We start from the raw sequence: 26,918 nt of genomic DNA, 5'->3' as shown, positions 1-26,918 counted from the left end.
TAGACGAGAGGAAGGCTAATTTGAATGCAATGAAAAATAATGGCAGTTCTCCTCTGCACTTAGCTGCTTGGAATGGTCACTTGGAAACCGTAAAGTATCTAGTAGATGAAAAGAAGGCTGATTTTAATGCAGTGAAAAATGATGGCAGTACTCCACTCTACTTAGCTACTTTAAAAGGTCACTTGGAAACCGTAAAGTATCTAGTAGACGAAAAGAAGGCTGATTTAAATGCAGTGAAAAATAATAGTAGAAGAAAAAGTGAAGCTAAGGAATGTGGGATGATGTAGTTGAATTTTAAAAAGATTAAATAAGAGATCTCAGTTAGATCAAGATCGATAGTGAAAAGTTCATTCGTTATCTTGCAAATCTACCAGAGGAAAAACGTTCTCAGCTTATTCAATTAGCAAGTGACGTTAAAATTGGAGGAAATTCTCTAGGCCTTGTGAGTAAGCTTACCAATAATCAGAGAGTCATAAATCACCTAAAGGGACTGGAATTAGCCTCAGAAGGAATGCTGTTTCTTGGTCGATCTCTCAAAGCAGCTTCTCCTTTTCTTGCTCGTGGTATGTCTGCCTTTGTCATTTATGTGAGAATGGTGACGGAATTTTCACTAGGTCGACAGTATGAAGTTATAGTTATAGTTATAGTTATATTACCCTAAACCCACCAATATTGTTCTTACATTTATGATTTAGCCAATCAAGTAAAGGAGTTCAAAAACGGTACTGATGAAGCATTGGCTGGTGTAATTGGAGATCGTATTTATTTAGGAGTTGACGCTGCTGAAATTGGCATTGAAGTTGCAAAAGCTTTTGAATTATTAGAAGGTATTTCATCTGTTACTGGGCCTATTGGTGCTGCAATTGGAGATTTGGTATTTGTCGGTACTGATATTTACTAGTCGAAGACGGTCGAAGCTGGGATTATACAGAACCTTCATAATCCCAGTACTCACATACGCATCTGAGACATGGACATTATCGAAAACTGACGAAACCCTCTTAGCCGCGTCGGAGAGGAAGATGCTCAGATTGATATTTGGCCCCGTATGTGAGGAGGGACAATGGAGGAGCCGCTACAAGAGCGAGCTGTACGAAATGTACGACGACCTCACTGTCGTGCAGCGTGTGCGTCTCGCCAGGCTCCGGTGGGCTGGTCATTTTCATTAGAATGGCGGACGACGAACCAGCCCATAAAGTCCACTTAGGCCGGCCGGAGGGACAGAGGGGGCGTGGTAGGCCCCGTGTGAGATGGAGAGATTGCGTCGACCGGGACGCGATATTGGCCGGTATTCACACTTGGTGGACGAAGGCTCTCCACCGCGAGCGGTGGAAAAGTTCCTTGAAGCAGGCAAAGACCGCTCGGCGGTTGTAGCCGGATATGTAAGTAAGTAGATATCAGGTTGGGGAAAAAGTAATCGACGTTTTTCACGACAGATGTCTTTTGTGATCGATATCTCGTGAAGTATCGATCGTACAGTTTCAAGTTTAGGCTCGTTTTAAAGCTGATACTTTACACTTCAAAAAATGCTTTCATTGTTTTTTGTTTGTTCCTTTCGTTTGTGAGTTACAGGGTGTTAACAATGGAGGTCAACGCAGAGAAAATTCGGTATATTTTAAAGTTTTTGTCTGATAAAGGCGAAAATTCATGCTAGGCCGCTGAAATTGTGCATTGTGTTTATGGTCTCGATACTTTAAAAGCTAGTAACGTTTAATTTTGGGTTCGTTGACCCGTTTTGGTTATTTTTGATGTTAAAGATGCATCTCGCACAGGCAGACCTGTCATCGAAAATGTCAATAAAATCACAGAAATAATCAAAGTTGATCGGCATGTTAGTAGTCAGAGCATCGACCAGGAGCTAAAGATTAACCGTCAGACAGTTTTAAGCCATTTGCGCAAATCTGGATTCACAAAGAAGCTCGATGTTTGAGCACCACCCCATTTACACCAAAAAACATTATGGCTCGAATTTCCATCTGCACAATTTTAGTCAAACGGAATAAAATCGAACAATTTCTTCCACAGATGGGTATTGGGGATGAGAAATGGGATACATACGACAATACTGTGTGAAAAAAATGGTCTATGGTCTATGGTCTATGGTCTTTAGCATGGTCTATGCGTGGTGAAGCAGCTTTACCGGTGGTCAAATCAGGAATAACGGCTAGGAAGGTTCTACTAGGTATTTGGGTAGGACTTGAAAGGAATTGTTTATTATGAGTTGCTTCCGTGTAGCCAAACACTAAATTCAGATCTGTACTTTTAATTACTGCACCGTTCGAAGATAACAATTGACCAGAAACCACCAGAATCGGCCAACGGAAGAAAAATTGTGTTCCATCAGGACAACGAAATGTCACACACGTCTTTAGTGACTCGTCACAAAGTCCGGGAGCTTGGTTGGGAAGTTTTAATGCATCCACCGTATAGTCCGGACCTTGCACTAAGCGATTGACACCTTTTTCGCGCATTACAAAATTTCCTAAGTGATGAAAAACTGAGATCAAAAAAGGATTGTGAAAATGGGTTACTCGAGTTTTTCGCCAATAACGACTAAGCCTTCTATAAAAGAGGCAATATGAAGATATTTTTAAAAAGGCAACATATTTTCCAACAAAACGGTGCATATTTGACGTAAATCGGACCATTGGAAATATCTTAAATAAAGTTTTGAAGTTCACGCCAAAAAACCACGATTACTTTTTCCCCAACCTGATATTTACTAGGCTGTTCATTAAGTTCTGAGCTTTGACAGAAGAGGTCGCTGCTACGAGCCTGATTTTTTTTTGTGATATTACTACACTCTTCAAATGAACGTATGTGAAGTTTCATTTCGATCGGTTACTTACTTTTTTTTTACAAGCCCATTAGTTTCGACGTGTCACAGTATTTTTTACAACGGAAAAAATCAAGTATCGTGCAGTGATTGAATTTTAATTTTTGGTATGTTTAAAGGCAAAGGAAAATTATGAACGAATATTGAAAGTGTATAAGGACTGTTGCGAACAGCAACTGTGGTTGAAAAGGAAAAAACAAACGGTTCTTCAAACCTTATAAACTTTATTTGCGAGGGTCACAAAAAGGTCGCGTAGGGTTTAAAAAAAACCCGTCTGCCGGTATACGCTTTTAATTTTCAACTGATCTCTCGCGGCGCACCGGCGTCGTCCCCGGTCATGACCTCGGCCCGGGTCACCAGCTGATCGGCCGGTGCGCCACACACACTACTCGGCCGGGTGCCATTACGTTATCGCCGTTTTAGCCGCCGTACGATTCGCCGCCTTGGTGTGCTCAGGGCGGCTGAACACGGCGTGGAATCTGTCAGCCGTCAGCCGCTTTGTTTACGTCGGCTGTTTGCAACAAGGACTCTTCGCCTTCAATTAGAGGGTTAAAAGAGGGGTTTCTGAGTTTAAACGCGGTCGTAGTAGCCTTCAAGACGATCCATGTCAAAAACGTCAAAAAACAGACACATCACCTGAAATCGTAAAACAATACAATTTTCGAAAATCGTTCAATCACTGATAGAAATTAATCACAAGACCTAGCCAACTCATTGAGCAGTATAACCAATATTTTGACTGAAGTTTTGGATTCCTGAAAGCTGTTTGCAAAATGGGTGCCGCATTCGTTAAAAACGCATTCGAATGCAACTTTCTCGGCAACATTTAGAGCTTTTTCGATAGAATGAAGTGGATTTTGTGCATTGAATCATCACTAAGGATGAGGCTTGGGTCTCTCACTATGATCCTGAATCAAAACAAGAGGCTAAGGAGTGGTGTGAACCGTTTTCTTCGGTTCCGAAACGAGTTCGTCCAGAAATTGCCTGAAAAGATGTTAGCATCAGTTTTGTGGGATGCGAATGGAATTTTGCTAGCGGATTACTTGCAAATTGATAAAACAATAAATTTTGATTATTTTTGTAACATTTAAGACCTACTGAAAGTGAAAATTTGTTAAAAAAAGACCCGTTTTGAAGAAGAAAAACATCCTCTTTCATCAGGGCAATGACCCGTGTCACAAGGGCATTTTGAAAATGGTAAAAATCCATGAATTAAAGTCCGAATTGTTAGAGTATCCACCGTATTCACTAGATTTGGCCCCTGGCGACTTCCATCAGTTTTCAGACCTAGAAAAAATCATGCGTGAACAGCGTTTTCCATCAAATGGTGACGTCATAACAGTTGTAAAAATTATTTTGAAATGTCGATACTAAATGACTTGTAAAAAAAAACTAAGTGGCCGATTGAAATGAAACTTCACATACGTTCATTTGAAGAGTGTACCAATATCACAAAAAATCAGGCTCGTAGCAGCGACCTCTGTTGTCAAAGCCCAGAACTTAATGAACAGCCTACTATAGTAGTATATGGCGGTAAAAAGAGTAGATAAGATTGACTAGATAATCTATCTCAAAGGAAATGAAAAGTTCATCGAAGGATTGCGGGCTTTTATCGGTATGCAACCTGAACAATATATAAAAGAACTATTGTGGGAAAAGCAACTCTTTAACCAATTAGTTAAACAAGGACTTGAGTATCTGCAACAACATCATGGTATTCGATAGTACTAGGTCTATACGTTGAGAACGGGACTGTTAAAAAGATGGCTGTACCTTCCGATTGGGACTTCCCAGTTTTGCTGTTCATTCATCATTATCTTATTTTGACATCAGGTAAATGTGTCCAGGTCGCAAAAAAATTTAATCAGTTTGCAAACGACCGTTGAAAGGGTTAGACCATGGCGAATTTTGTGCCCGAAAAAAGCGTTTTGCGGGGATTATTATTTTTCTGCTCCTCTTGAAGAAAACTGCTTCGGAATCGCACCAAATGCTTGTCGGGACTTGTGTTTGGAAGATCGCAGTGCTTTAAGTGGTTTAAAAAATTCCAAAATGGCGATTTTGACTTTACAAAAAAAACGTCAAATGACTCCAAAAAACAGACTTTCTGATGGGACAGAAAGGTGTGGTGTTTCACAATCTCCTAAACCCTAATGAAAACGTTAATTCCGATCGCTACTGACAACAAATGATCAATTTGAACCCTGCATTGATCAAAAAGGACCAAAAAGCCGTTCCAGTTTTTTTTAAATGGAGACGCCTGGTTGCCCGTGGCAACAGCCACCTGGCGTCCCAAAAAGCAAAACTGTTTCAGGATACTATCAAATCACTTGGATGGCAGCTGTTATCCCTCCCCGCGTTATTCACCAGACTTGGCTCTTTCCAAATATCATTCTTTTTTATCGATGGAACACGTATTGGCTGAGCAGCCCTTTGTTTTTCTACGAGGAAGTCGAAATAGGATGACAGATTAGTTTACCAAAAAAAATGAAGAATTCTTTCGTCTGGGAATCCATGATTTAGCAGAGAGATAGGAGACATGTATAGCTAGCGATGGCACATAGTTTGAATAAAATAGAAAATCGCCTTAAAATTTTATAAATTTTTTTTGTGTGTTAAAAACAGTCCCATTCTCAACGTATAGACCTAGTATGTCTTTCCTACCGGTAGGTCAGTTGTGGATACTTGTCGTTTTGTGCCATATAAAACAAGTGTATGTGACAGTGGTGGATTGAATGGTGGGTGTTTTAAATCACGTACAGTTACACGTTACCCTGTAGAGTGTACAAGCAAATTTGAAGTTGATTTGGATAATACTGTTGTGCTGAATGAAAAAAGAGATGACATAAAATGGAGCAGAGCAAAACCAGATAACCCAAATGGAGGACAATTGTTTTGTTTACCACATGGTAATTATAGTCTTGCTCCAAGTTATGGATCCTACTTATGGAAAAATGCTATTGGAGTTGCTGCCTCATCTACTACTAAAACTGGAAATCATACTGTTATTAGCTTAGGTGAAGCCGATGATTATGCAGAAGGATTTAAGGATAGCCCTAATATTTTTTTAGTAACAGGCGGACCAAAAAACCTTTATGGAGGATCTAAAGATATATTTGTTTTTCAAGGAGATATTGTAACAGGGTTTTTAACAGGAAAAGATGGAATTGACACTTTTGATCTAACAGCATTTGCCTCAAATGCTAAGGGTTTAGATGTTTAGCGAATGCGATGATGTACGATCGCTAGTTTTTATTTTAGATCGGAAAGTAACGTTTGAACGCGATCGCCTCGTGGCGATGTATCGGAGCGCGTGCTCGCGGGAGCCCACGATGGGCACGTCAGCACTCGTTGGCTGCCACGGAGAGAGAGATGATCACGTCGATCGTAAGAGCCCACGTTGGGCACGTCCGAACGGTTTGGACGTCACGGAGAGAGAGAACGCATTGTCTCAAGTGGGGTCGTGCCTCACCTGTTTGACAGCGCGTCGAGTCGATTCGAGCGCATGCTCGATTTTTACCGAAGTCGAGTTGTCAACGCGCTTGACAACTCGTGTTCGAACGTTTGCTGAAAAAGTCGCGTGGCGTCACGATCGACGGTCGCTACAGATGTTTCCCAAGGAGCAACTATGTCCATTTTAGTGTCCGTTAGACAGTCCGTTGGACACTCGAGGAGTGTCCAATGGACAGTCCTTTGGACTGTCCATTTGGACAGCGTAAGTGGACTCTTTTTCGACACCAAAAAGGACTCATTTTCGTCACATGTCAAAAATAGCTCATGCCTAATATTCAAAATTATTATAGCAAACCAGTAAAATTATTTTTCATTATTTATTTATTTCTTTTTAAAATACAAACTTAGTTCGCTACCCAGCGACGAACGCACAATCGCCGGGCTCACAGTATTACTTACTATTACTACGCACGCATTGCATTACAATCTATTGGTTAAGTGGTGCGTCCGGATGCTGTGTATCAGAGAAGCAACAACGCTCTGGTAATCGACGATGTTTGCGAATCCGACGAAATAGATAACTTTGATGGTGGTATCACAAGCGGTACACTCAGTTCGCTGATTTCGCAAGACAACCTTGCGATTATTAACCATACCCGTGGAAGATGTTGCGTAGGGTTCTTGGATCACCAATCGTTCGCTGGCAGATGCTGCGCCCATCGTCCTCATTAAATTCCAAGCCATCCAGCGCTTTGTATACTAGTCGGTATTCGTTGTTTCGAATACCGACACAACACAGACAAGCCGTGGTGTGATCGCTGGCAGATATGTTCCAATTACGCGAAGCGTCTTGTTCCTCCGCGAACTGTTATCCTTGTCCGGTTATTCGTCGATATTGCAGGAGACACATTATAAACCGACACAATCTGTAGTCTGTACTGTACTTTTACCAATGAAACTGAACATCCTTCAGGCTAAACAATAAGCGACCAACAAAACAACACGATACGAATTAAACTGACCCGTCGTCGCCGTCTACTGCGTGTTTGGCAAACACACATAATGTAAACAAACAAGTCTCACAAGCCATAAAATAAGCGTTGTCAAAACGGTCAGCTTTGAAGTGTCCTTTCTGCTGACGATACGGACTCTAATCGTCGTTAGAGTGTCCCTTTTGCCGACGACCGGACTGATTTCGTCACAATTACGACGATTATAGTCCGTATCGTCAGCAGAAAAGACACTCTAACGACGACTAGTGTCCGTTTTGGTGTCCGTGTCGTCGGCGCGCCGACGATTCGACAGATCGTGGCTCCTTGGGTTATTTACAAACAGGGGAAATTATGCATGAAAGTTATCGCTATCATGTTCTGAACGTAAGAAATGTAGAGAGAGTTCTTGGAAGAAAAAATAAGGCAGATCGTATATTTAGCGCGTGTAATACACAGTTTATTGATGGGCAAGGTGGTAATGAAGGCATTGAAGATTATATAAATATATTTCGCGATAACGATTGTGTTTATAAAGTTCAGGTAGTGATAAGACCCAATACTTTAGTAAATAATGTTGCTTCAGAAGGTAATTTTCGTACTTTATGGGCTGGGTAGTGCTAAAGTAGACTTTATGCGCTCTCGTAGGGCATTGAACTTAAATAACACTTTTACATTTGAGTATGAGCCTGTTGAAATAAGGAGCATAGATGCAAGAAATGCAAGAGTATTGAATAGGACTTTGGATACGATTTATTTCAACTTTTCACCAATGTCAGATAAAGAATTCAATCTAACAATCTCTGGAGCAAGTAATCCTGTATATAGGCTAGGTAGTGATACTGAAGTAAGAGTAGGAGATAAAGGTGATCTTTACATGCTGCAGAATACTAATCAATCTGTTAGTGAGGTGATAAGGATTTACTTAAAGGAAGGATAAAGGACAAAGAATTTATAGTAGTAACAGGTCAAGATATAGAAGAAAATACAGAGCTGATAACACCAAAGAATGCAGGAAACTATACGTTTATACGTAATAATGATGATCTAATAATCACTAATGCTTTTGGTGCAAAAGAAGTGCTCGTCACTATTGCACTGAGTAAGTTTTATAAAGAACCTAAGATGGAAACACTATCTATAAAGTTTGCTGATAAGGGAATAATTTTAAGAGAACATCAAGAACACATAAGTACTGCAAGAAGTATGGATATAGTGACAAAAGAACATAAAGAGCAAATCTATACCGACGTTTTCAATCGTACAAAAAGCAGTCCAGACGTTATTATCTTATCTGATCAACCTATGGCTTATAGGCTCAAGCGTAGACATGAACAGAGCAGACATAAACACCAGAATGCTAGAAGACATCAACACAGCCCTCGTGCTATTAATAAAAAACAGATTCCTATTACAGATAAGGTATCAGTAAATAACAACGATCCTATATTTTTTGCTGCCAAAGATAATGTCACTTTTGTCATAGGTAATGATGGAACAAGTAGTGCAGCAAGAACAGCTTCGTTGATAAATGATTTGTTTGGTTGGGTAAAACGTTCTATAGATGGGTTACTTAGTTCTAAATCTACAGGATCAGGTAGTACTACAGCTAAAGAATTAAATCAAGAAAAAAACATGTTAAGAATGAAAGTCTGGGAGCCAGAATGCAAAAGGCGCGCGAAGTAGCATAATAAAAATAATTAAACAGAAAAACTAGAGACAATAGTAAGATGGTCGTCGTCGCCGTCGCCGAGGCGTTTCTGCTTCCTCTACCGCAGCCCATTTTCACCGGCGTGGTTGTCGTTTCCGCGCTACCCTGCCTCGGTGCGCATCCCATCCATCGCGCAGCACCTCCGCTGCCGCCGAGTCCCACTCTGCCTGCCATCAGCACCGACTCCGACACGCTGGCCAACAAGCGGCGTCTGCTGGTGTTGATGTTGATGCGTGTCGTGGCATTAGCCACCGCAGCGCCCGCGTCACCCGTGCCGCCTTCTCCACCGCGTAGTCCACATGCCGATTCCACGACATGTGGTCCTGGAGGACGACACCCAGGTACCTCAGCTCCCGGGCCGCTCGGAGCTGCACACCTGAAAGCCCACTAGCTGCGTCCCGTCTCTGAGGCTGCTGAAGACCAGCGCTCGGTCTTCTCGGGGACCAGCCTGAGAGAGTGCAGCTCTAACTACTGCTGTACGGCCGCTATTGTTGGCCGCGGTGTTGTGTGTGGTAGCAGCATCATGACGTCGTCCGCGAACCCGACGACGCGCCCGCCCTTTCGGAAGTCCAATGGACAGTACGTTCCAGAAGGTGGGTCCAAGAATGGACCCTTGGAGCACGCCGGCCGTCACCGCTCTCGCTACCACGCCGTCCGTCGCCTCGTACAGCAGCGTGCGGCCCTCGAAGTAATGCTCGGGCACCCAGCAAGCAGTTGATGCGATTGTGCACCGTCGCACGGCACGCGCTGTCCACGACTACTCCGATGGCGTCGATCGTCGACCGGCCCCTACGGAACCCGTACTGATCCGACGCGAGCAAAGGGCCGTCCGGGCCGTCCTCGAGGTGTTTACGTAGCCGATTCAGCAGGACCCGCTCGTACACCTTGCCAACGGCGTTCAGCATACACAGCGGTCTGCTGGACGATGGCGGGCCTGGCGGCTTGCCCGGTTTTGGTAGTAACACCAGCCGTTGCTCCTTCCACTGCACGGGGAATGCCCCAGAGTCCAGGCATCCCTGGAACAGTCCCCGGAAGACGTCCGGGTGAGCCCGCATCGCTACCGATACCGCCGCGTTTGGGATCCCGTCCGGGCCGGGAGCTTTCCGCGGGTGAATTCAGTGGACTGGGCGGCGGGCGTTGCCTCCCGAGCTGCCGCGTCGCACGCCCGGACGAGCTGCCCAGTCACTGCCCCAGCGGTGGTGCCCACCTTGGCAAACCGATGCACCGTTAACGCTAGCCGGAAGGTGTCCGCGTCAAAATGTCTCGCGGCCCAGCGCCTGATCCTCGCCTCCGGCCTCCACCTTGCGGGGCCCGCCATGGGCATCCGCCTGCGCGGTGGGGTTTCTACTAATGGCCGCGTGATCCGACTGTGTGTACTTGGGCGAGACGCGCCAGTTCCCCGGTCCGGCAACCGACGGCGAGGCGAACGTCACGTCCACTATGGCGTTGGGCCAGCTGGGCGGTCCTGCATCGCGCCAGGTTCAACTGAATTACCTCAGTGAATGGAAGGCAATCCCTGACACCCTTCGGCCCCTATGGTATGGCGGCCGTTGCACTTCAAGCACCGGGACGCATCTTCACACGTCGCCCGCCGATGCCCCTCGCCTCCGCACTGGATCCTCTGCTCCCGAGGTGACTGTCTCTGGTGAAGCTGCTCATCCTGACGCTGTAGGCTCTTCTGCCTCTGCAACTGGCGGCGTCCCAGTTGCACGCTCCATGGCTGTTTGGCTGCGGCCCCCCGGTACTCGAGCCCCTGACTCTGCTCACACGTCACCTGTTGCGTATGCCTCCCCTGATGCGGCTGCCTCTGTTCCCGCGGGACCCCTCCTTGCGGCTCACGTCGCTGCGACTGCGACTACGACTGTTTTAAACGGGAAGACAAGTTCCCGTTACACATGTGTTGAGAACGCGACGAGTAAATTACGGATCAAACCAGAAAGCGGAACAAATGTTTAGAAAACGCAACGTATGTTTCATATCGCGAACAGACCTCCAACCAGGAAACTCGTTATCGGAACGAGCGTAGGACAAGTCGCGTTGTTTACATCTCCCACGAAACAGAATATATCGAAGACGCAACCATAACGTGTCCTAAGCAAATAAGCGCGAGGGACAGGATCGCGAGCAACACGCAAGATAAGGACGTATGGACGCATACGTTTATATTCTTAGACTCGTACGAACGGAATAGCGTAGAAGGACCATAAAACGAACCGATTTAACCGCATGCGCAAGTATTGCGCGATCAACGGAAGGTCCCTTTGGACTCTGATAGGACCAAAGTTTATCTCGAAACTCCAACGGTAAGGGTCAGGACTCCAAGTAAGGGACAGGTTCAAAGAGTAAGGTTCTAGCGAGATGCGCATAACACGATGTTGCGAAAATTTAGTATATAGGGCATCAAAATTGTATGAATAAACACCTGGCATATTAGTTCTTAAACGAAGCGAGTAGAGTTGCCTTTCTCCTCTTCAATTGGAACTAGCTTGTGCCTTGGGAAGAATTCCCTTCGGAAATTGACCATATACCCTACGGGTTGCATCACTCCGACGGAATAATCCTAAAGGAAGATTTGGCATCTCTTAAGTCCACGTTCAGATACTAGGAATTCTCTGAAGACTAGCCTGCCCGTCTGACGCCTTGAGTTGCATGATCTGTTCAAGCGGTTCCTGAAAGAAAAGGGTTTCGATTTCAGTGCGGGTCATTGGGTGCCACGCGAGAGCACCAGTGTCGGCCGTTCTTCGCACGGCTGGGACACAACTCCAATTTGTGTCTGGTGTTAGTAGGAACCGACACCAACATTTTACAACATGTATGAAATTAGGGATAGAATTTGTAGATCATACTGCGCTGCCACACGGCGCATAACTATAACACGTAACACTTAACATAGTGTCAAATCTGGTATGCGCCCTGTATAACGTCGTGTTATAGGGTCTGCTGAGCCACAACGCTTTTGACGCCTGGTCGCTGTACTGTCAAAATTGTTATATGAGGCTGTTATATCTGCTGTTATGCACCGTGTGGCAGCGCAGATACAATTGTAACTGTTACGGAGCGAACCTAACGCGCGAAGGAGCGTGCGTCCGAAGTGATCTCGCGTTCACTTACCAGTTCTGATCTTGTTGCCAACGCCTTAAAACCGTTTGTTAATCGACTCTTTTGGCCTGGGACGGACAGGGTAGATGGGTACTACTACCTGACAGTGGAGGCCTCGAGAGAAGATTGGTTTCCGACTGTTAGAATTCCGACGGAGTGGTGCAAACGACGGAGAGTGGTATGCGACGGAGTGCATATCTGACTTCATTCGACAGTTTCTTCGCTTTATGTAGTACTTTTTGTTATGATTAAACTTTCATTGTCTTTTTCTTCCGATGCATCGCTTATCGGTGCTGGGCGACCCAAATATTTCCGGTCCCTTGCTGTGGCCATACATTTCCTATGCTTATCGATCGTAATGTTTTCATTGCTCTTGCCTGCAATGTATTTTAAGATGCATGCTGGACCAGCGCGGTCCCTAGATAATTTTATGATGCAAGCCGCACCCATGCTGTGGTCTCTGTGGGATTCTTAAGACCCCTCGGTCGATCGGGTCCTATGTGTTGTGCCTAACGTTCTTAGAATTCGTAGCTTATCTTTATTGCTTGTGACGCTAGGTTGGAAATCGTCGCGTTCTCAACAGTAACGCTCGTCGCTTTCAACGCAGCTGGTCTGGGTTCGAATCCCGGGACCGGTTGTCACTCAACCGGCCATGGTTTCGATTCCTGATATCGGCCTGACAAGGGGGTTGGCGCGGGGCTAACAACCCCGCCCTTGAAAGTACATAGGATGTCAGCTATAGGGGACATTCCCGTCAATGTCTCCGCACCTTTTTAGAATAAATCGTGACCAACGTGCTGCGAAGGAAGTTATACTAAAGGAAAGGCACTTGTATGGCAGAAATTGTCACGCTTTTTATTTCGACATTTTGATACAAAACCGAAAACCTACTCTACTTGCGCCCATGTGTTACGCAATCAAAACCGTATTTCGTTTAAATGCATACGACGGCCACCCGTCGTTCTTTGGAAACTAATAATACTTTTTGCTATGGCTTGCATGTGCCCTCAAAGTACACTTTCGAGGGTCACCCTCGGGGTATAGCTGCAAACTTCTATCCTCCGCTTTTAAATAAATAAATAAAAAAAATCTACACAATCGTTGCGATTGCTGCAAAAAAGCAAAGGTATGAAAGGAACTTAACAAGCACATCGAATACACGTTAAACTAATATAAGCAATAGGCAGTGCATGCGAACGCCATTTCTTATCAAGCTATATTGCTTTCGTTTTAAAAATTAACTGCGGTTCAGAGCGCAGTGAATCCGTGAGATAGAGCGTTTTCGTAACCTGCTGGAAGTAGCGCTTTTCGTTTGGCGAATTGATCGTGTACACAATCGGCCGCACGCCGACGTTCTTCCACAGGGTCGAGATTTGTCTGCAACGGAAGAGGCGATGTGTGAAAAATAGAAAACAATCGGGAACTAACCAGGATGACCACGCATACTTACGCATTAAACTCATCCTTGTGAATAAACACGAGGCTGATGCCGATTACCGGGGCTACTATGTTGCGATAGATGGCACCGAGGATGGAGAGCAAGATTGTCGAGGTGTTCAGATAGTGTGGCAGGCGCAAGAGACAGGACTTTTCCATCCACAGACCACACACCAAATCCGGGCACTGCTGGCGTATCTGTACGGTTCGCGGGATAAACATTGCTTGTTCAACGTGACTCTACCGCTGGCTTGCTGCCAATTACCTGATATATTGCCAGTGGAGACGAACAGCAGAAAATGATTCGTTTGGTGAAGGTTGTGCTTTTCGTAGCCGTCCGGCGAATGATGTCCATCAATGAATTGTTGATTTGCGACGCCAACAAAAACACGGTCACCTCTGACGACTCAAGAAGTTTCAGCAACTTCTCGAACGTTAGAACCTTCTCCGTTTGGAACAGTTGCCTTTAAAAATCGAATCGAATCAAGCTTGTGTGCCTCGAATTTCGGTCAATAGCCAAGCACTTACCCAAGCGGATGATGCTCGGTAATGGTGAATTTATCGAAGAAACTGTACGGCAGCTGGGCCACCGGGTCGTTTATGTTCGCTTTTTCGAGTGTCGATTTGTGAAAGATAATGGCGTGACCGTCACTGGTAATACTAAGGTCTAGCAAAATGTTTTGGCACCGCTGCACCAAGCAGTGGTTAATGGCCGCCAGTGAGTTTTCCGGCGCATCGAACCCACCGCCCCGGTTTACGATGGGCCAGTAGAGCGACTCGGTACCCTCGCGCACCTTCTCGCTCTTGGACAGCATGGACCGGATCACATCGTCCGCAGGGGCTTTAAGTTTCACGAATTTAGAAGCAATGCAAATCAAAACGAAGACAAGCATCAACCAAGGGATGCTGATCGAGGCAATGTTGCAGCACAACCAAAGGGCGTTCGCAACAAAGGCACAGCACGTCGCGAGAAACCAAAACAATTGAAAAAGCATTTTGCACACTTTCACGATGGTCGCCAGATACATGCGATCCGGGAGGAGGGATATTCCGTGGCCGCTTCGCAGTTAACCCGAACCCGGTGCTCGTTACCGTCTTCACAACATTTTCTCTCCGGGGGAAACAATAGGAGACAAGTGACAGCGCCTCGTAGCGGAGCTGAGACTGTTTATACGCTTATATCCGCGGCTTGTGAATGTGCGTAATGTAATGTAGCATAAGTATAGTTCTACATGTAAATATGTGCTATGTAAATACTAAATAAAGGGCGATGATGCATCGCGCTCCTGCCCCCTGCCCTGCCATACAGGCCCCTGGTGCGGGGGAGAAACAGGATGGTTCCCGCATCGGGAAAATATTAAAAAAAAAAAAAAAAAAAGTGACGCTTGACGTTTTTGACGTTTGACACAAATTTTCAGCCCAGCCATCGATTCGGTATCCTTATTCTTTTTGCGGATTTTCGTGCGTCCCAGCTTCGGAGGGTTATGCTTCTCGGTACGCTCCCGCGTCGAGTGTTAGTTAACGGTTCGCAGTATTCCTGGTCATTTATTACGCATTTTACGGGCCGATACGGGCGGTGTGTTGGGCACGGTTTAATTGTTTGTTCCCCGCACACACACGGGAGCATCGGGCTTCCGTCAAAATGTCTTCAGAGTTCGACAAGTTCAACCAGTGCTTGAAGGCGTCGTTTTGGAAAAATGTGAAACACAATCGTAACGCGGAGCGCAAAGCCAACGGCACCACACGCCGGATCGATGCAACATCCGAACCGGAACAGCCGCGGCCCATCAGTGAGCCCCCCGTGCAAAGTCCCGAGGCGCTGCTGCTGCAGCAGCCAGCTCCGCAGCAGCAAGGGCCGAGGGCCTCCTTCGAGCCAGTTCCCGTCGCGGCCGTGTACAGCGCAAAGTGCGATCCGCACGACGAAGCATCGCTGGAAGAGTTGCTGGCGAAAGATCCGAAATGCGACGAATATGATGACTATGTGCCGCCCCGGGCGCCCAAAACGCCTCCGATACAGGATTACGATGATGACGATGCTGTGAGGCATCGTCCGCACACGCCGATGGAAGTGCCGGAGGGTGATGACATCGTCGAAATAGGCGACTCACCGGAACATTCCGGTGGACGGCGGGCGGTGGAAAAGATGCATCCGAAAGAAACCCACGCCGACGATCTGCTGCTGGAGAAGCTGTGGAAATATTTCGGCCACCGTGACTTTAAAAGTCACCTCCAGAAGGAAGCCATCGAGACCATCATCGCAAGTACGTCGTCATCCGGGCTCTGGGATTTGGGGGAATTGTTTGGTCCAATACTAACACGCGGTTTATTCTCTCGCTCTCTCTCTCTCTCTCTCTCTCGCTTCGCGGGTGTTTCGCGTTTGACAGGAACGCGCGATGTGTACGTTTCAATGCCTACTGGGGCAGGCAAATCGCTCTGCTTTCAGCTGCCCGGCGTGATGCAGGACAACAAGGTAACCATTGTCTTTTCCCCTCTGCTGGCTCTGATCAAAGACCAGCTGGACAGCCTGGCCCGGATCAAGATTCCGGCCGATTCGATCAACTCGAAAATGAGTGCCCGCGATCGGGAGCGCGTTCTGACCGACCTGAAAAGCGTCAAGACCGAGATACGCTTTCTGTACATCACACCCGAGCAGGCACAGACGGCCACTTTTCGGGACATTATACAGCAGTTGGTCAAATTTCGCAAAGTAGCCTACATCGTCGTGGACGAAGCGCACTGCGTCAGTGAGTGGGGTCACGATTTTCGGCCCGACTACCTGAAGCTGGGCAATCTGCGGCTCGAGTATCCCTCCATTCCGTGGATTGCCCTCACGGCGACCGCTTCCAAGCACGTGGTGACGGACATTTTCAAAAACCTCAAGCTGAAGGAACCGATCGCCAAGTTCAAAACGTCGTGCTTCCGGCACAACCTCTACTACGACGTAGTGTTCAAGAACTCGATTCATGACGACTTTCTGCACCTGAAGGAGTACATTGAGAGCATCCTCGGCAAGCAGGATGAGGTGAAACCGGTAAGTGATCGTGATATTTCGGTGGCTCCCGGTGGCTCCGTTTCCGATGAACCAACTGCTCTGAACCGGCTGGTCCGTTTTTGTCTTTTGACTTGCAGAGCAAACGTGCGTGCGGTATTATTTACTGTCGCACGCGTGAAACGACGGAGCGCGTGTCTGCTACCCTGACGAAGCTGGGCCTGCGCACGGTTCCGTACCATGCGGGGCTGAAGCAGTCCGAGCGGGAGACGGTGCAGGAAGATTGGATGGAGGGGAAGTACGTGGCCATAGCGGCCACCATCAGCTTCGGCATGGGCGTCGACAAGGGCTCGGTGCGGTTCATCGTGCACTGGGACAACCCGCAGAATGTGGCCGCCTACTACCAGGAATCGGGCCGGGCGGGTCGCGACGGAAAGAAATCCTACTGTCGCATCTACCACTGCCGCGATCAATGCAAATCAATCGACTTTCTGCTGAAGCAAGATTTGCAGAAAAGCAAAGACACGCCGAAGGAGGAGGGCGCAAAGCAGGCGATAAAGAATTTCGAAAAAATGATTCAATTCTGCGAAACCGTGCGCTGTCGGCATCGGCTGTTTTCCGACTACTTCGGCGACGAGCCGCCCGACTGTCGGAGCATGTGTGACGTGTGCATGAACCCGAAGAAGGCCGAGAAGGCGCTGGAAAAGTTTCAGCAGCTCAGCATCTCGGGCAAACTGAAAACCATGACCGCCTACGATGACGATCCGTCCGAGCTGTACGGTGGAGGTCGCCGGGGCTACGAGAACGACTACTACGATGTGCACTACGGCGAGGGCCGCGAGAAACGCAAGCAGGTCGAATCGGCGCTGCTGATACAGCGTCAGTTTGCCCTGCGTAAGGCACAAGCGGCGAAGGATATGAACATGCAGCGGACGGCCTCCATTCAGCGCGTAAAGGTTGCCATGCAAACGCCCATCAAGGTGAGCGGTCTGACGATTTCGACGCGCGAGACGAACGTGACGACGTTGGCCGATATGTTGAAGAAAAATATGGACTCCTGCAAGGGCTTCGAAGAGCCGGACTACGCCCTCGTGTACAAAGACCTCGAGGACATCGCCGTGGACATCGAGTACGAAGCTTTCACCAAAAACACCGTCAAAAGTTTGTACCACCGGACGATCGTCTTGCAGGTAAGTCCGCGCACCAACGATTTTTTGTTTTGTTTTGTATGCCCCCTTGTCCCTGTGTGCTCCTCGTGTGTGTGTGTGTGTCCCCGACTGGCGCCGTCGGTTCGATTTATTTCACCATTTTTTGTTTTTATTTACACTACTATTTTCCCCCCGTTTTTTTCACATACGTGACATATGGGGCCTCTTGTTGCAATCAAATGTCTACTTGGTTTGTACCATCATCGTCGTACCATCTATCAGTTCGCAAACTTCCAATCAATTTACGTTCGTTTTTTGGTTATTCGTGGATCAATTGCAAACCTTACAATCCATGTCAATCTGCGCCGATCAACGAATGGCAAGTAGTTTTCACAATACACAATTGCCCAAGTAAACGCACGACGAGTCCCCCCAGGGGAGTAGCAGAGCGGCGGCGGCGGCGGCAGCAACAGCAGCAGCAGCAGCAGCAGCAGCATCATCGTCCAGTCAGCTAGCAAATGTTCCCAAGTTCGCAATCCAAGCAACCAAGCATCAGTCGATTCAACAAATGTGATGGTCCGACCGACAGCTCAACCACTAACCTACCTTTCTCTACGGGTGCTTGGGTTCGCAATCACAGTAAGCCTGCGCTTTGACACCGATCAGAAACGCATCGGCCCATTTGCCGTTTGTACAACCAATCAAAATAGTCAAGAGTCCGATCCGTTCTTCAGTGTGGCATGATCACAGGTATTACCTTTAGTCCTAACGGCGACGACAATCGGCAAGAGACGCAACATCGGTGTTTTTGTTTTCGTTTACCGCTGTACGAACATTATCTGTGTCGCGAAACAAAACCTTTTGTAGCGAGTCTGAAAAAGATTGAAGGCACCGTTCTAAACAGCGCTGCTATGAGCAGCTTTAAACTGCTCAATTTGATTTAAACATTCGGTATTAGCAAGTTATTTCGTGCGAAGTAAATTATTTCGTTGCGAACTTACATCAAATAGCTCCTTCCCTCTTCTCGACTATCGCTAGCGGACGTTCGAAACCTACTGAGGTCCACTATGCAGCCGGCAACTTGCTATGATCTAAATCTCTGTGCGTGAAGAGTTTGCTATTATCTCGTTTCTACACAGCGGTAGTTTCTCTCTTTTCCGCACAATCTGGGCTCTTCTTTACACGATACTGAATGGTGGTCTTTCTTCTTTCGTGTAGAATTCAAAATTTGCTAATTTTAATTAGACGCGTGAGTGCTCGTATGGAGAAAGACTAATCCGAATTTTTGTTCGTAGGTGAACGAGATTAAAAATCGGATACTGGATAAAAAGCTGTTCCCGCGGTTGAAGGAGCACTGCCCGAAGCATCGTGCCGCCCACGGCGGTGACTATCAAACGATCGAAGCTGATCTTAAGCGAAAGTACGGCGACAGCGTGGTGGAGGAGCTGCGATCGGACGGGCACGACAAGAAGCACCATCAACACCACCGGAGTGATCGCAATGGCGATCGGAAGCAGTCGGGCAAAGCCACCTCCACCAGTTCGCGTGATCGCGATGTTCTCAGCCAATCGTCGATCAGTTCCTTCTTTAGTTCCACCAAAAACAGCACTTGCACTAGTTCTTCCGGTGTAAGCGCGGGGGGTGCCGTGCCCGGCGTGATAACGATCACCGATGGCGATATGTGGGATGCCGATTCCAGGGACGATGATCACGTCCGCGTGATAGCTCCACCGGAACCGGCTCCCCTGCCTCCGTGCGATCCGATCCAATCGCCACAGTCGCCACCGGCCTCGCCATCACCCGAATCACGCCGTTCCCCCCCGAGGTCCCCGCGCTCTCCACATTCGCCCATTTCACCGCCACGATCACCCCGATCGCCACGATCGCCATCGTCACCGCGTTCCCCATCGGTCGAGTACATCTCGAACGAACCGTACCTGGAGGGCGAAACGAGGAAAAACGAGCACCGCCGGGACCTAGCATCCAACATCGAACGGATTGGCGGCTACCGGGAGCGATCAGGATCCGGAGGCTCCCGCGGGTACTCGAGTGAGCGATCGCGAGCCAAGCAAAAGTCATCCTACAAGCGATCGCGCGAAAGTAGCCGCTCGTACTCCCGGGAACGCACGCACTCGTACCGATCGGGCAGTTCCCGTTCGCGCGACTGGGAGGAGGACGAAATGCGGCGCCGACGGAAACGGCCCTACGAGGAGGACGAGTACGATCGGCGGGAGTATGCCGAGCCGAAGCCAAGCAGCAGCAAGCAGTCGCGGGCCTACGACAGGGTGGAATACGAGGATACGACCCAACGGCGGGCTACGAGACCACCAAGCCGACGACCGCCGTCCCCGCAGGAAGAGTTCAGCTACATGGCACCGAAAAAGCGAGTATCACACTACGGTGACGCAGCCGGGGGTGCCAGTTACGGTAAAGCCGGGCCCGTCGGTGGAAGTTCCAGCTCTGCGTACACCATTAGTAGTTCCGGCTCTGCGTACACCATTAGTAGTTCCAGCTCTGCGTATACCATTAGTAGTTCCAGCTCTGTGCACACCACTTACGGAACCAAGCTACCCCGGGCGAAAGGCCCGGGCGGCGTTTCGGCGAGCGGCAATCCCTCCATGCTGACCAACGACAACATGTGGGACGACGTACGGGATCAGATTTCGCCAATGTCCCCGCCGAACAATCGGCTCAAAGAGCAACCACCGCCGGCGTCCCCCACGGCGTCCCCACCGGCGTCCCCACCGGCATCGCCACCGGCGTCCCCACCGGCATCGCCACCGGCGTCACCAACGCCGCTGTCACCCTCGCCGGAGCCAGACAATGGATATATGCACTCCAGCTACGTGCCACCTCCACCTTCCACGTCGCCGCCGTCGTCACATCACGACAAGCACCATGCCAAGCGTACCTACGCCGATCTGCGGACACCGTACGAGGGCGCTTCGCTCGATCCGCGGCTGGCGTTGACTCCCAAAAGCCCGCCCAACTCTCTCCCCAGTGGCCCATCGTCAACGTCCTCCTCGTCCTCATTGTGTGCCAAGCCTTCTACCTCGGCCTCGGCCCAGATGCAGCTGCTGCACAGTAGCGTGGCCAAAACATCACTGAGCGCGACGTCAGCCTGCGGCGGCGCCGGCGCCGGGTTGAGTTCTTTCGGAGCAGCCGTAAAACAGAGCATTATGATGGTGGCAAACAGCAGCAGCAGCAACGTCGGTCCGGGGCCGTCGGCCAGTTCGATGCACATCTTGCCCTCGGCGGGCCACACTCCCGGTGGGCCATCGGATTCGGCCAGCTCGACGCCGTCCGGATCGCATTTGGTCGAGATGGAGAAGAAGAAGAAGAATTTGGCCAGCTGCGTCATTCACCTGCTGATGCCGTACTATCGCGACTCGAAGATCAAATCGAAAGAGCTGTTCAAGGGGTTGGCCCGCAAAATTTCGCACAAATTCTTCGAAGCCGATGTCGTCGGTAAGTTAGCCTGGCGCCGTCCCGGTCGGACGGGGTCGCGATCGCCACTCATACTCAATTTGTGTTTTCTCTTTGCCAGCGGAACGTAAAGTGAAAAAGTACATCGACGACATGATGAAACACAAAGGGATCATCGCTAGCGAGGCCGACTTTCCCAAATAGGGGCTAAGGCGAACGCGTGCGCACCCAGATTCTGCTCGGGCCCGCAAAAACGGAAGGGAGCGGAAGGGGCACGCGTGAAGCGCGTGCGCTTGTGTGTGCTTCTTTGAATTACGTTTTAGGATTAGAGTGTTTCTGTAAATATAAAACAAGAGAAGTGAACTAACAACATTACACATAGAGCTGGCTGTCGCGTGCGTCGCGCGAGCGGTCGGGCACAAGATTTAGGACGGCCAAGCGCGCGCCAATACGTGTCCTTTTTGTTTCCCACACTGGGGGGGGGTCTCCGATCCAGAACGTCAGTGTGGACTGTCAAAAACCGAACGCACTCAAGATTCGTTTGGGCGCGCCTACTACGTACCCGCGCCCCCCGTTGACAAAAGTATCTTTATTCGCGCTCTTTCATGTCGACTGCTGCGGGCATCAACCGACATCACACAGTAGACCCGCCCGCCCATCGCAGTACACTGCGACTTTTGTGAATAAAGATACCGGTGAATATAAACGTAAAACCGCCGTGGAACTGCGCCTCTTTGTCGCCTTTGTGGTGGTGGAAAAGTGAGAAATCATCCCCAGGACCCAAGAAAAAATGACCCTTACTCTTACACGCTCCCGCAATTCCGGAATTTGCGGAAGCTTACATAAAATGCATTCACGAAACACTAAAACGGAAAAACGCGGCCGGCGGTCGGTGGTCTACTGGCCCTGCTGCTGCTGCAACGATTGGTAATACTGGGCGAGTATCTGCCACGCTTTCGGCTCCATAAACCCATCCGGTGGATTGTCTCCGCTGCGCGCCAAGCTTCGCATTCGTGTGCCGGAAATGAAATCAAAGTCTGCCTTGCGTGCCGCATCGAAGAAGGCCATTTTCGAGACCGATTTGTCGTACGCTGCGACACGGAACGGAAGGATCTGCAAACGAAGAAGGGCAGTGTCAGTCATTTCAGCGAATCGTAGTGTCCGTGCGACACGCCCGCTACCTCTATGCTGTCCAACCCGGGCGCCATCTTGAGCACACGGGCACCGTGCGTTCCGTCGTACAGATTACCGTCCGGGTAAACGCTCTTGTCCGGATGCGGCATACCGGCCGGATCCCGACCGACGATGTAATGGTTAGCACCGGCATTCATTCCTAACAAGAAGAAGAATGGTCGGTAAGAAAATGGTCGCTCTGTGTTGTCGCCTCCTAAGCTTACGGGCTTTGGCGTGCCACTGGACCTCGGTAGGGCCGGCGTACATCATGGGCGAGGGAAAGATCGCCAGCACCGTGTGATCGCGATCGAGCACACCCGAGTCCAGTACCGCCTGGTGCTGGGCCATGCGTACCGGGAGCGGTACATCATCGTCCTTTGTCCAGCCACCGAGCGGATGGAGGAGCAGAACCGGATTCTTGAAACCCCGCTCGAGCAACTGCCGGCGACAATCGCTCATCAACAGGGCGTGTCCATTGTGGATCGGATTGCGCAGCTGAAAGGCAAACACGGCGTCCGCCTTCATGTCGCGGAACTTTCGCCTCAACTCGTTCGGCGTCAGTCGGTAGCTGTCCAGGCCGTCCTTCCATTCGATCCGCTCGAACGCCTCCAGCTCGCCACCGACCAGATAGTCGCCGGCTTCGTAGATCATCCGCACGTACGGATGATCGCGGTTGGTCGTTCCGAACTGCCGCGCACAGCGTTCCTCCTTGCGGTGCTCGAAAAACTCCGGCTTCCGCAGAACGGCCACCACGCGCCCCTCATAGTGTAGCGCCAGGGCACTGACCCCTTCCAGCAGCTGCTTATCAGCGGCGCTGGCCGACAGCACTATCGGCACGGACTGATTGGTGCGCAGGGTTTCGTCCTCGTTCAGCAAGCAGTTAAAGTGCAGCGCCTGCAGATAGTCCTGTTCCCGCATGAAGCCCCGCAACGGGAAGGCCCACCCTTCGGCCAGCACCTGCAGCCACTGCAGCTCGACCGTGCTGATGGTGAGCGAGGGCAGCGATAGCGCTTCCGGTTTCAGCTCGTCGGACACGAACAGCTCCGGTAACGGTGCGTCCTCTTTCAGGAACTTTGGTATGATGGCTTCGTCCTCGAGAAACCGGATCAGCATCAGCGTCGACTGGCGCACGGTCAGCAGCTCGGTGCTGACGCGCAAATCCGGTGACTCCGGTGCCTCGTAAGCCTGCGTCACCCCGGTGAAGCCCTGGATGACGCCCTGGCGGGCCTTCTTGTACAGTCCCTTCACGTCCCGGGTCTCACACACCTCGAGCGGTGTGTCGACGTACACTTCGAAAAACTTTAGATCACAATCCTTGTGGATTTTGCGTGCCATCTCGCGATCCTCGGCGAACGGTGACACGAAGCTGCAGATCGACACGACGCCGCTGTCCGCGAACAGCTTCGCTACCTCCGCCACGCGGCGAATGTTTTCCTCACGATCGACCTGCGAGAAGCCAAGGTTTTTGTTCAGCCCCGTCCGGATGTTGTCACCGTCGAGTCCGTACGCCGGGATGCCCTTCGAGACGAGGTACGCTTCCAGTTCGAACGCGATCGACGTCTTGCCGGCCCCGCTGAGCCCCGTCAGCCACACGGTGCACCCGCGGAACCCGCGGCACAGACCGAGGTTCTGGCCGCGCACCTCGCGCGACACATTGTGCTTCTGCTCCGTCACATTGGTGGCCACCTGCAGGCACTGTGGATGAAGCAAAGACACGAACAAACCGGATTAGAGGGAAGTTTCGGAGAATTGTTGCTCAGTTGGCCCTCCGTTGGCAGACCTCCTCTTCCATAGCGGCCGGTGCAGGGTGCACTACAAAAGCAATTAAGCGAGGAACTTCCGCGTGCACCATCCTTAAGTACGCTGCGTTTGGCCGCATTCCGTCCGCGAGCGACGGAGAGATAAGTGTCTAACTGTGGCCTCGCGCCATCGTACTGCAATTTATCTTACTCGCTAACGACCCCGACGGAGCTTAAAGTAAATCCGTCGCAAACGTTCCACTAATGCCCCACGGGAGAGTGACCCTCGGAATGACGCGAAGATCACATTCCTAGAACTCCGTGTAGAGAAACCATATCCACTGCGATCATCAAATCAGAGGTCATCGACCGATGGGCGGTTTCGGTTTACATCACCAACCTTAAGAGAGCGAAAGGACGGACCCCCTCGCCAATTATCCCTTCCAGGTCCCGATTCCTATTGGCCCTTTAACATTTGGCCATTCCCTTCCCAAGGAATCGCACGATCTTCAAGGGGCGCATTTGCATGTCACGGAGATGATGGTTGTGGCGCGCCACAAGAGAAAGTTCCCCCCGAAAAAAACTATAGCACCCCGGTCGCCGGTGGCCTTTCCTGCTTCGGGTTTCATCCGGATCGAGGCCCTCTTTGGCTTACCTCTTCCGACACCGCGCCGTTGCAATCCTTGTGCTTGCCGCAACGGAACATCTTCACCCCACGTCCTTCCGGATTATTTTCGTAGTTTGAGTTGGCCAGAAACGAGTTGTTGTTGAAATTGGCCACCTTCCTTCGTTTGACGAACATTTTCCGACACTTTTTCGAGCGATCTCGATCTCGATTGACGTAAATGTGTGCGGAACGGAACAATGGGGCGGATTGTGTAGTGGCCCCAGCAAACAGAGGCAGACAGCAGAGGTGTTTGTTGTTGTCGAACGTTAGTCACGCGGCCACTAAATTGTACGTTGCAGCACTTCCGTTCGCTCGTTATTGGCTTTCACTCGCGGCGCACACGTTGCTTCCGATCGCGGCGGCAGATCGATCACAAGTAAAGGGGGATGCTGCGAGATGCCGAAACAAAACCCGTTCTTCTGTGACATGCGGGGTCGAAATCGCACTAGACGGACAGGAGAAAGTCGTTCCGTCGTTTCCGCGCCCCGACACGTACAGTTCGAAAGTTTCCCCAAAGCTGGCCGAAGTTGTTTGTTGTTTGGGAGAGGGATCGACGATCCTCGACGCGACGTTGTGACGCGGTGGGATGTTCCCTTCGCTTCTGATACACACAATGTTTTCAGAAAAACAAAACCTATATGAGGCAAAACCCGCGATTCGTGGCACACGCGTGCGATCACTGACTGAACGGTCTGGCGCGTCGGCAAGGGGTATTTATTAACACCGCCACCGATTATTAGCCACCAACGACGACGGCGACGAACACGGGCCACGGGCGTTTGTGTCCCGCGTACACTACTTTTTGTGCCACCCTTAGCGGCGTCCTTAGCGCAACTCTGGCCGCGATTCGGGCGATTACTACAATGGCTCCGGTGTGTGTGTGTTTGGTGGGGTTTGCGTGTACCTATGTTTTCGCTCCAGCAGAGCCTCCCTTCCGCACTTAAGTTGTATGTTTGAGCAACGCGCGTCTACGGCGGTCCCCCCGTGCGGGTCAACGAGCTCCACCTTAGTGTGTCGACTCTGTTATGCTGCTGCCGAAGACAGCCTTTTATCAACCGGGCGTAATTCTAGAACCGTAGTTCGCAATTTTGCACAGTAAGCACACGAGCCTCGAACATTTTATATCTGCCGAGGCTTCAAGGCTATTTTAAACGACCCAAACAAAGAGACAGATAATGCTATCTCTAAAATTGATATATTGTATAATAGAGCCCCCCCGCTCGGGTTATGGTGAGTTGTTGTTTCACTAGATTACGGCTTATCAGACTTCATTTGCTGCGCTCCATTTATATCAAGCCCCATCTGGAAGTGCTGGTGCCATATGGTAGGACCAGACAGAGGGGTAAATATGCCGCAATTAACAGCCCCCCTTGGCGATACTCTCGGAGGTAGGATGCTTTTCATATGATGCACGTAAAATAAACAAGAAAAGATGTGTGCAACGCGAAGTACTTCCGCTATCACGATGTTCCGATGTTGCCCCATCTCAACCGATGACAACTCAGTACAATCTACACATGCGTCAGTGACCTATAAATGTGTTAATTTAAAGTGATATGATCATGAGCAAAGTATGTCGAGGCAGGGCGCCGGTCGCTCCCCAGCATCGATCATGTGCCGTAGAACAGATTAGTAGGCTGCTAAACCGATAGACCGCACACACTGTGCTAATGACAGTAGTAGTCGCTTGCTACGATTGAAAACCACTTGTCACATGTCTTGGAGCGTGTACTTACTGTTTTCTGTTTCTTTACCGACTTGCCGGGTTGTCCGCTCATGATGCGCGTAGTCACCTTCTGGGCAGGAACTTTTAGCACCCCAAAGACAGAGTGATTTCACTAAAGCTCGTACTTGCGGGGTGCAAGTAAACGATCACTATTTAATGAGACTTCAATTACCGCAACGGCTAGGGCCAGAACAGAATGAGTGCTTCGTATGGGGGTCCCCGGGTTTGATGTAGACCGTATATAGTCATTGGAAAGCCAATATCTGCTTGCATCGGCACATTTTGCACGGTGCCACACACAAAAAACGCAACCACCAACCCGAACGAAACCGCGACGAACGGGAAATTTGTAAACACAGGTTGGGTTCGGTGGGTGGGAAGTGACAGCTCACGCCGCGGGCTGTCAGTATCTGAGCTACTCGAAGCGCGTGAGCTCCAGTGAGTGCCTGCTGGCCGTAGAAAGGCATATTCGAATACTGTCCGTTAAGTAGTCATTGCAAGAAATAAATTACCCTTGAATGCCAACAT

At 49.5% G+C, this 26,918-nt stretch overlaps 3 protein-coding genes across 6 annotated transcripts; 1 reads left to right on the top strand and 2 right to left on the bottom strand.

The window, feature by feature from the left end:
* Positions 1–13,133: 13,133 nt before the first annotated feature.
* LOC128273300 (glycerophosphodiester phosphodiesterase 1) lies at positions 13,134–14,608 on the bottom strand. The gene is made up of 4 exons (XM_053011239.1): positions 14,051–14,608; positions 13,788–13,986; positions 13,536–13,720; positions 13,134–13,462 (listed from the first exon to the last, which is right to left on the bottom strand). The coding sequence occupies exons 1-4, from the start codon at positions 14,548–14,550 to the stop codon at positions 13,300–13,302; spliced, it is 1,047 nt and encodes a 348-aa protein (XP_052867199.1). The 5' UTR covers positions 14,551–14,608; the 3' UTR covers positions 13,134–13,299.
* Positions 14,609–15,164: 556 nt separating this feature from the next.
* Positions 15,165–21,873, top strand: LOC128274125 (uncharacterized). 2 transcript variants are annotated; one of them, XM_053012223.1, is made up of 6 exons: positions 15,165–15,323; positions 15,396–15,783; positions 15,907–16,553; positions 16,652–17,701; positions 18,955–21,127; positions 21,207–21,873. In XM_053012223.1, the coding sequence occupies exons 1-6, from the start codon at positions 15,165–15,167 to the stop codon at positions 21,287–21,289; spliced, it is 4,500 nt and encodes a 1,499-aa protein (XP_052868183.1). In that variant the 3' UTR covers positions 21,290–21,873. The 2 variants fall into 2 exon arrangements, with proteins under 2 accessions (XP_052868183.1, XP_052868182.1); XM_053012222.1 differs by having other exon boundaries at positions 15,165–15,783.
* LOC128274126 (bifunctional 3'-phosphoadenosine 5'-phosphosulfate synthase) lies at positions 21,627–26,631 on the bottom strand. 3 transcript variants are annotated; one of them, XM_053012225.1, is made up of 4 exons: positions 26,401–26,631; positions 22,483–23,953; positions 22,267–22,418; positions 21,627–22,198 (listed from the first exon to the last, which is right to left on the bottom strand). In XM_053012225.1, exons 1-4 carry the CDS (start codon positions 26,440–26,442, stop codon positions 21,983–21,985), a joined length of 1,881 nt encoding a protein of 626 aa, XP_052868185.1. In that variant the 5' UTR covers positions 26,443–26,631; the 3' UTR covers positions 21,627–21,982. The 3 variants fall into 3 exon arrangements, with proteins under 3 accessions (XP_052868185.1, XP_052868184.1, XP_052868186.1); XM_053012224.1 differs by lacking the exon at positions 26,401–26,631 and adding an exon at positions 24,653–24,857; XM_053012226.1 differs by lacking the exon at positions 26,401–26,631 and adding an exon at positions 24,039–24,068.
* Between the last annotated feature and the right edge of the window lie 287 nt (positions 26,632–26,918).

This window comes from Anopheles cruzii, chromosome 3 (assembly GCF_943734635.1).
Source record: "Anopheles cruzii chromosome 3, idAnoCruzAS_RS32_06, whole genome shotgun sequence".
Taxonomy (NCBI): Eukaryota; Metazoa; Arthropoda; class Insecta; order Diptera; family Culicidae; genus Anopheles; species Anopheles cruzii.
The sequence above is the reverse complement of the archived record's forward strand: the minus strand, read 5'-3'. Positions and strand labels throughout refer to the sequence as shown.